This window comes from Cryptomeria japonica, chromosome 8, assembly GCF_030272615.1.
Source record: "Cryptomeria japonica chromosome 8, Sugi_1.0, whole genome shotgun sequence".
Taxonomy (NCBI): domain Eukaryota; kingdom Viridiplantae; phylum Streptophyta; class Pinopsida; order Cupressales; family Cupressaceae; genus Cryptomeria; species Cryptomeria japonica.
The window spans coordinates 82,529,578-82,539,655 of record NC_081412.1 but is presented as its reverse complement, the minus strand read 5'-3'; the positions used below and the strand labels follow the sequence as shown (position 1 = coordinate 82,539,655).

The 10,078-nt window shown below is 38.4% G+C and overlaps 1 protein-coding gene across 1 annotated transcript in view; it reads left to right on the top strand.

Moving 5' to 3' along the window:
• Positions 1 to 3,185: 3,185 nt before the first annotated feature.
• Positions 3,186 to 10,078, top strand: part of LOC131038421 (metal tolerance protein C2) — a 92,249-nt gene continuing 85,356 nt past the window's right edge. Inside the window, exon 1 of the mRNA XM_057970853.2 lies at positions 3,186 to 3,872. Coding sequence (XP_057826836.2) covers positions 3,299 to 3,872 — 574 coding nt within the window. The 5' untranslated portion in view covers positions 3,186 to 3,298. The remainder of the gene's footprint in view (positions 3,873 to 10,078) is intronic.

Sequence of the window (10,078 nt, the reverse complement as noted above, 5' to 3'; positions counted from 1 at the left end):
GAATTTCATTTTCAAGGTGAAGCAGATTAAGATTAAGAGTCTTTTCCACAAATATGAAGTCTTTGGCCCTTTTTTGACCAATAGTTTGCAAGAGTTTTTGCCAGGAAACAACATTATAATTCCACCTATCAATATGCGAAGCTAAGTTCTTATTATCCTTATTTAGGAGTCTGATGAGGTTAATGGCAGCAAGAACATCAAGATATTTCAGTAAATTAGTGTTAAGAATGAACTTCTTAGGCCCCACCACATTAGCAGGTAAGGAGTTAGCAAGTTTGATGTGAGCAGTAATAGGGTGGTGATTCGAGAGAGTAAAAGGCCAGACAACAACAAAATTGCCATGGTTACAAGGGATAAATGAAAAAACATCTTTATTGGCATAAAAACGGTCAAGTCTGCAATAAATTCTATTACAACCTTTTTGGAAATTGCACCAAGTGTTCCAGAGACCCCTTGTATTAGCCTTATTACCAAGAAGAGGATCAAACAAGTTTTTCATAAATTTCATTCTATCCCAATGGGATTTTTCAGCGCCTTTCCATTCAAAGGCATTACCCCCCATTTTATCATCACAATTCTCAATCATATTAAAGTCTCCTCCAAGGATCCAGGGAATATCAGGTAAGGATGCAATCCAATCCCAAAGGGAACTTCTTTCCTTATAGTCATTGGACACATAGATAGAGCACACCCCAATGAGGGTGTTGTCAAGATTAATAGAGGCCCAAACATCCATGTTATAGGGGGAGCAACCCTTGTCAGTAATATGGTTTGACCATCTGGGATTAATGAGCAGTCCAACACCACCTTTACCCCTGAGGTGATTGGAGCAAATTTTGATGGAGTCTTTCCAAATGAAATTAAGGTTAATATCCAAGGTAAAATGAATAGTTTTAAGCTCTTGAAGCATCAGAAAATCCAAGTCTTTATGAGAGTTCAAGAAACGTTTAACAATCTGCTCTCTGTCTGAGCTCCTCTAGCATTCCATGAGATGTACTTCATGGTAAATAGGGGGGAAATTACGAGCGCTTAGCAACATGAAGGCTGGTATCACAAGCAGGGAGACCCTTGCCCTTTTTGTCAGAGGGGGCCTTGTTCTTTGAGCCCAAGGAGCGTCCCCTTCTATTGGGTTTGGAACAACCCTCAATTTGATCATCATGGTCTTCACCAGACTCATCATCTCCTTGAGAGACATTTCCAGAAGGAGGTTTCGCGTAGGTAGTAGGCTAGACCGGGGTATCATTCATTGCCATCCAAGGCATTTGTGTGGAGGACAGGTTAGAGGGAAAAAAGACTTAATTTCTATTAACCCTAGTATCAACAGTGATGTCATGAATCACGTCATCAACATCAAGTTCTTTGAAGACTTTCGGAGGCAAAATCACACTAGATTCACTAGTGATACCGATATAGGGGGTGGGATCGACGAAGACGAGGTTATTAGAGATACGATTAGCCCTCGGGGAAGTCACAGAGCCATCACCCATATTGAAATCACTAGTGCACCTACTGGGGGTTTCAAAATTATTAATAATACTCTTAACTTTTGAAAAATTAGCATCAACTGTGGGTGGGGTGAGATTGACATTATCAGACCTAATCTTATCAATGGCTAATTGTTGCACATTCTTCCTTATGCGCTTCTTAGACTTGTTTGTAACCATTTGAAAACTATCTTGCTATTCCACACCTGGCTGTTCTATGTTATCTGCAATAGGGGAGCAGGGGGGGAGCCGTATTGGTTTGAGAGTTTTTAGGGCACGTATCTGATATGGGTAAGTCAGGAATAATGGTAGGGGTGCTACCCATGACAACCTGGACCATAGGGGAGGATGGAGCCATAGGGTTAGGGGGGGGACCAATGTTATCCGTATGGGTTCTCCGCAAGTTCAAACTTGAGGATTTCTTATTAAGAATAGGGTAGTTTTTACGAACATGGCCATCTTTTTTATAGAGGAAACACGCGTTTAAACCCCCTAAAATTTCCAGAGGGCAGGAGAAAATAACTCCCTCAATATTGAGATTGAGAATATTAGGAAGATCAATCCCAGGTTTAATGGAAATGAGCACTCTGGCATCGAGATGGGGCACGAGCTGTGGAGAGTCATTCATACAGATGAATTTACCGATGGGTTCCACAATTTGAGGGATAAATTTCCACAAAAATGGAGGAATGTTCTTGATAATTACCCACCAAGGGCACGACAAAGCCAAGATTTCTTCAGAAATCGCCTTAGGAGACCAACCTAGGGCACAAAACGAAGTTTTACCAACATTCCAATACAATTTCTTAAGAACCTCTAACTGCATTTCATGAGTATTAAAAAAAATAATGAACAATCCTTTCTGAATTTGCATACAGAAGGAGATTCAAAACCCTAATTTTAAATTCCAGTAGTTATGAAACCAATCATCCATAAATTTTCGAGGGCATTTATCAACATCCACACAAACAACAAAAATTGCATAGTCGTTCAACCAGTTTTTTTCAATAGCAATTTCATTGGCCATAGAATCATTAGGTGAATTGGAGATAAAGTTGGAGTCGAGGCCAAGGTCCATACCATCTGGACTCGCTCCAGCATCTCCACCGACGGCAACAAATTTGGCATCTTGGTCAATTGATGACAAAACCCTACCCATGGCTTCACTAAAGGTTTTTTTGGGTTGCAGAGGAGGGTGGGAAGAGGTAGGCGAAGGATGAGACTGAGGGTCTCCATCCGTTTCCACCTCCATTAAGGCAAACAAAAATTTGCACGCTCGGCCAGAAGAAACAATTAAAACAGAGGACGCAGAGTAAAGAAGAACATTAAATGAAAAGCATAAGGAAGAATTGTCTGCAAACCACATGGAGGAGGGAGTCCTCCTCTAAAATCATCGAGTGTTCACGCGCCTCAATCCAGATTTGACAATCCGCTTTCAACAGTCCTCTGTTGGATTTCGTCTTCACGCAATTCACATTTTCACCCTTCATGCAATTCACATTTTCGTCGAATATCCCAATTGTTCGATGCAAACTAATTGAATGAAACAACTTCAATAATACAATACGCCAAGTACTAATAAATAAACTAATTTATAAAAACGCCTTCATAATTGAAAAATAAAAAATCTACACTTTGCAAGGTCTCAAAAAGATCTCTCAATATAGGTACTGTACAAAATCAAAATTTAACAAGGACAGGTCGCAATAAAACAATTTCCGTCATGTAAGATTTTTGGACAATTATAAAATCTCCCCCATATTTTTTTCGTATTTAATTCGCATGCCAAAAATTCAGAGAAGAAATTTGCATCAATGGAGATCAAACACGCGACTTCTGCAGATACAGGCGAGAGAAAACCAGACTTATCAAGCATTTATTCAGCGGCGGGAAGTCGATCATTCAACCGTCAGAATTTCCTTCAAGAAGATGACAACACAACGCTTTTAAACAAAGATCGTCGATTTGCATTTACACGGCATTCTTCCTTCAGACAGAATCCCTCACAGCCTTCTATTTCAATAATCCCCATCGAAACCTTTAAAAAACCTTCATTTTCCAGAAGTCTTTCCAATGTATCGCGCGAAAACAATCATAGTCATGATCATCACCTTGCTTTCTCTCAGTTGACAGACAGCTCGAATTATCCCTCAGAGGACGGGAATTCGTGGAAGGGAGATCTGGTAATTGAAGGGAGCCGGGGGAAGACTAGGTTTGGTGGCGAAGGAGTTTTCCGGCGACCGGATTCTTTCTCCAGTTTGATTGGCGGAATTTTTCCGGCGATTAGCTCCGGCAGCCGGCCTATGAAACGGCTTTTTGCGTTGATTGTGCTGAATATTGCGTATTCAACATTGGAGCTGCTTATTGGACTTTTCACGGGGCGCGTAGGTATGAAATCGCCCTTTCATTTGGAATCTAGTTTAATTCGCTAAAAATTACTAAAATTTCAGGTGTATATTCTGGATAAAATAGGAAGTTGAAAATTGTATTAATTGTTGCTGTATTTAGTGCTTAATATGAGGTTAATCTGCCAAAAGCTGTTTAAATTTGGCTTTATTTGGTGCTAAATAGGAGGTTATTCTGCCAAAATCTGTTTAAATTTTGGTGTAGTTAGTGCTATAAAGGTTACTGCGGGTAAAAACTGCTTAAATTTTCGCTTTTTGCTGAATAGGCTAATTACTAATTAACCAAAAAATGTACCCAGCGTGCAGTTAATTCTAAATAGGTTAATTTGGTGCTTTTCAAAGGTTTTGTTGTATTTGATGCTAAATAGATTAATTTGCCAAATCTGTATAATTGTGCTGTATTTGATGCTAAATATGTTGACCTGCAAAAAAAAAAATGTATTTGATGTCAAATAGATTAGTCCGCGAAAGTCTGTTTAAATTGCTTACTGTATTCGATGCTAAATTTATAAATATAATTTTTTTACTTAATTTGAGGAAAAAATGTTATCATGGCAGAAGAAGTTGTCAAAATCTTTTCTGTATTTGATACCATAAGTTGTCAATTTTTTTTTTCCGTCATTTGATGCTATAATATATAGGTTAATCTGTCAGAAACTCTTTAAATTTCACTGTATCTGACGCTGAATAGATTAATATGCCAAAAAACTTGTTAACTTTTTACTTTCTTCGATGCTAGAGAGTTTAATCTTCCATTTGTTAATGATATTAGGTTTCCACAATTCATAGATCTGTTCAATGTTGCTTCTGAGTTAGATTGTGTGACAGTTTTTTGCATCAACGTTTCGAATCACACTATGTGATCCATCATCAGGATGAAAATGCTAGAAGAGAAGAAATGAATATTGTTGCCGACCAAGCAAATAAAAAGAAGAGAGTAGGAGGGGAGAGAGAGAGGGTGTAGGTGACACTGAAATCGAAGAACACCTAAAAGATTAGGAAGAAAGAAAAGGAGATGAGAAATTGTAAGAAGGATGGAAATATAAGAGAAAAGAAATAAATGGAAAGAAAATTCAGTAAAATGATACATGAATAAAATAAAAAATGACATAAAAACCTGATTATACATAATATAGCTAAAAATCATAGCCAAAATTATATCATACAATAAAATAAGGTTTTTTTTTTTTTTAAAATGTAATAAAAAAAGAAGGTATAAATTAAAACATTTTCCTATTATCAATATTTTATAAAATATAGTATTTTGTATTAAGTATCATAGAACAGCATTACAATATTCAAAAATCCTGGCTGGAAAACACACAGCCATCTATCAGATAGGACTCATAGTATCAAAAAACCTTGGCTGGAAAACCCACAGCCCATATCATATGTCCATTACATACAGGTTACGGATGAAGCATAGGAAATAATACAAAATATATCCCAAAATTTACAAAAATACAGCATTGGAGGTCCCATATTAGCAGTATATCATAAAAGGAACAGGTTATCAACTAGCTAAAAAGGAAGGAGGAGTCGCGATCAGTATCATCTCCCAGAGAGGGGAGCCATGCAGTCCATCCCAATTCGCCCTTGCACCACACCTGTACATGTCCCTCGATGAACTGGTCTCTAAAAGGGTGGGTAGGCAGTCCTTCCAATTCCATCTAAGTGAAGTCCTCTCTCTGCTGTCTTGCCTCCATCTCCTGCATAAATTTCATTAATGCCTGCTCAAAGTGTGTCTTATTACTTCCCATTCGGTCGTAGGTAAACCCATGAGACAGCTCCCTGATGAAGACATATGTTGCACCATCGTTCAACCATCTGTCAATTTGTCCTCATCAAGGCGGAGAACCACTGTGACCTGCATAGCAACAAGGTAAAGAATGAGTCTCCTAAGAGACTCAGTGAGGTATCTACCCTTGCCAATAAACACATCATCATTCCTAGATTTCCAAATGATCCAAAGAATTTCCAAGGAGAGAACAGATCAAAAGAGATTCGCACATTTCTTGCCACCTTTAATATAACCAAGGACCACCTCATCAATAGTAAGACATTTAGTATCAATTAAAAGACCAAACAATTTCCACACCTGTTTTGCGAAATGACACTCAAAAAAGATATGTAGCACAAATTCAGGGAGACGACACAATTTACACAATAGGGGGTTGCCATTATTGTCTTTGAGAGGGAGCTTGTGAAATAGAAGTTTCCAGGCAAAGAACTTCTTTTTTGGTTCAGGCGGAGCAGACCGGAATCTCATGAGAGCAGAATGCCACTTTTTACAATCCCAGGTGAGGTTCCAAACATTATTGAGATGAGTTAGGATATCTTCAGAATCAGCAAGGGAAGAGTAGACAAGTTTGGCTTTCATTAGAGGGAGGGGAGAGCCGTCAACCCAACAAAGGGAAGAAATAGGGGAGAGCCAAGGAGGGGAAGATGAGGAGAGGATGGGGTCCAGTGCAGTCTTGAGGACATTGTAGGTTCTGGCTTGGGAGATGGGGAGGTTGAAAGCCGAACTAAGAGCATCCCAAGAAATCAGAGAGCCGTCTTTCAAGATGTGTTCAAAAGTAACAAAGCCCAAGTTGTGCCATTTCAAGGCATGACACCCTTGAAGGCAAGCCAATTGCTTCCCATTATACAAAATATTCCACCATATAGAGCTGCCCAAGTTGAGAGTACCCTTATTAGCAACAATGCCACTGTTACTGATAAATTGTTTGACATGGTTCCAAGACCTCCATATGGACTTAAAGACCTCTGAACCAGTAGGAGAGATCTCAAAATTGCCAGCAATCAAGTCCCACATGGGCAAGTTCCTCCATTTCTTTGCCTTTTTAGGGAGGGAGCACTGTATATTGTGTCTTCAGAATTTTCCAAGGTTCATTGCCATCAAGGGCTTAAAAAATCCACTTGGCAGCCAAGGCAATGCCATGAATTTTGAGGTCTTTGAGGCCCATGCTCCCCTGCATCTTAGATCTAACACACCAATCCCATTTTAGAGCATGCTGTTTCCTGTTCCCCTTCCCATCCGACCATAGGAATTTCCTGATTTGTTTTTGAAGATAATTGAATATAAAATATAGTATTAAAACATTTTCCTTATTTTATTGCATGACATAATTTTGGTTATGATTTTAAGCTATATTATGTATAATCAAGTTTTTATGTATTTTTTATTTTATTTATGTATCATTTTATTGCTTTTTCTTTCCTCTTATTTCTTTTCTATTATATTTTCCATCCTTCTTACAATCTCTCATCTCCTTTTCTTTCCCCCTAATCTTTTAGGTGTCCTTCGATTCGAGTGCCACCTATACCCTCTCTTTCCCTTCCTACTCTCTTCTTTTTAGTTGCTTGGTTTGCAACAATATATTTTCCTTCTCTTCTAGCATTCTTCATCCTAATGATGGATCACGTAGTGTGATTTGAAACATTGATGTAAAAAACTATCACACGATCTAATCCAAAAGCAACTTTGAACTTCCATTTATTGTCAAACTTTTAACCATGTTTGATGCAAAAAGGATATTGTGGTAGAAGAAGATGAAATCTTTGTGCATATATAAAAATGTCAAATAGGCTAATTAATTTTAACCTATGTTATTGGTTGTGCTACATATCTTTTTTTTTAATTGCGAAAAAGCGGTAAAAATTTATTCAATATAAAGCAAGAAGTACACAACAAGAGGCCTCAGGCCTACAAAGATAGTACATAGCCAGAAAAAAGAAGATCCAAAAGGAACATCCCAGAAAGAAACATTACATATCCTTGTCCTCCATGATTAACTTCTCAAAAGTCTCAAAATAATTTGGGGGTGATAACCCCCCATCACCAACATCCCATCCCTCTAAGTTTTTAGAAGCTCACTTAGCTAGATAATCTTCCACTCCCGAGGAATATGACGGAAATAAATATATTTCAAAGAGCAGCATAGGTTCAAGATTTGCTTAGCCACTAAGGCTAGTTGCTAATTAACTCCATCCAATCTCTACCCAGTCAGCGTATCCAACACAATTTGTGAATCAGATTCAAAAATAATCTTCTTCCAACCAAGGGATCACTCTTTCAATTGCATACATAACAGCATAGCCTCCATCAGATTATTAAATTGTTGCTCTTTATAAATAGAGAAAAAGAACTAATCACCACCATCATTGCCTCTACCAGTACCACTAATTCCAGCATGGCCAAGATTCCCCCCGGAAGATCTGTTAGTGTTCAATTTCAAAACTTCCACAGGAGGAGGGAGCCATCTCCCTTCTCACAAAATCTTTTGTTTGGCTTGTTGAGGCCTCCTACCAGCAGTGAAGCCCAAACTGCTGTGCCCCAAATTCAAATTCCTTGAAACATCCAAATTACTAGGATCCATTGTCATAGAAAGGTCACATTTTGCAGAAATAATCTCTTAAAGCTTGCTAATAATCTTTCCCCACAAATGGACCCCCACCAGCCCCCACCAGTTTGGAATCTTGGAAAATCTTGCGATTCCTTTCCAGCCAAATATTTCAAATAATGAAAGTGGGGCCAATAACCCAAGCAACTTAAAGAAAAGAGGTCTTAGTTGGAGATCTACCCAAACATTCCCAGAAATCAATTAAAGAAGTGGCATGAACACAAACATGATGCCATGCCTCCTACAACTGATGCCAAATTTCCCTAGAGGATGGACGTTGATAGAAGAAATGCGAAGTGCATTCTTCACTATTATAACAAAGAGCACAAATAGAGGGACCTTGGAAACCCCTCTTTCTCATATTCTCCCAAGTGAGACACTTATTTTGGGCCACCAGCCATAAGAAAAAATTACATTTTGGTCAAGAAAAATTATTCCATACCAGCTTCAACCAAGGTACATGTTGTGACGTTTTCACACATTGGGGACCTCACTTTTTTTCACTTTTTAGGGTAGATGTTTTGCTTAGGTTGTCTTAGTTTAGCAGTAGTTTACTAGTTTTACTCTTTGCTTATGGGAGGGTGTTGGTCAAGATGCAAAAGTTGTCAAATTGCAAGAATGTCGTCTTAAGTGTCAAGTCACTTTAGTGTGTCAATTTGTCCTTCTGAGGTCAATTTGCCACTTTGCCTTAGAAATTTTGAGCAAAAATGATAAAATTAATGTAATTTTTGTGAAAGTCCAGATGGACTATGATTTTCCACTCTTGGGGACTCAAAACAAAGTAAAACAAAGTTAAAAATCCTTAAAAGTCCTGATGGAGATCCTTTTTCCACTTCACAAATGCATGAACAAAGTCAAGTTTGAGCAATGGAAGTCATGAAAATCTGCTTTGTCCCGATGGGAGGTGTTTTTCCATTGAGATATTAAGGTAAATGCACCTTGTCCCAATGGAAGTCATTTTTTCACCACCATTTTGGCCACCAAATTACCTATTTTGAGTTTGGGACATGTGTTTGGAATGTTTAGTCTTGATGAGAGTCATTTTACCACTTGGAAAGAAAGTTTACAAGGCAAAAAATACATTAGTCCCGATGACCCATGTTTTTCCACTCTTGGGACTTAGTTAATAAAGGAATGAAGGTGTCCGGATGGAAAGTCTCGATGACCTTGGATTTTCCACTCAGGACAGAGCAATGAGTTCATAAGGACAAAGAGTCCCGATGGAGGTTGGATTTTCACTCTAGGAACTTAACTTACAAGGAGGTAAAGTGAGTGGAATGTGGAGAGTTCCGATGACCAAGGAATTTCCACCTTAAAAGCAAAAGTCCCTATGGATTTTGATTTTCCACTTCAAGCAATATTTTGTCTCACATGCATCACGATGTTGTAGGAAGTGGAGGAAAAGTGAATAAAGCTGCAAGTGGGTGAATGAGTGAAGGTAATACAAGTATGGATTAGTTCCTATGACCACCAAATCTCCTCTCAAGGACAAATCAAACAAATTTTTACAAGGAACGAAGTGTCTCAATGGACCTCGATTTTCCACCAGGCTGATATGACATTTATCCCTCATTCATTGTGGAGTGGAACAAAATGAGGTAAGAGTGAATAACATGCAAGTGGGTGAGCAAAACCAATGTAAGTGTTTCAAAGATAAATTTGTCCCTATGCATATCGTTTTTCCCCACCTTGTTGGTTTAACATTTTATTTGTCCCACATTCGCTGTGTGGTGAAAACACAGGGTGAATTACTGGATAAAACACATACCAGCAAGCAATATAATAA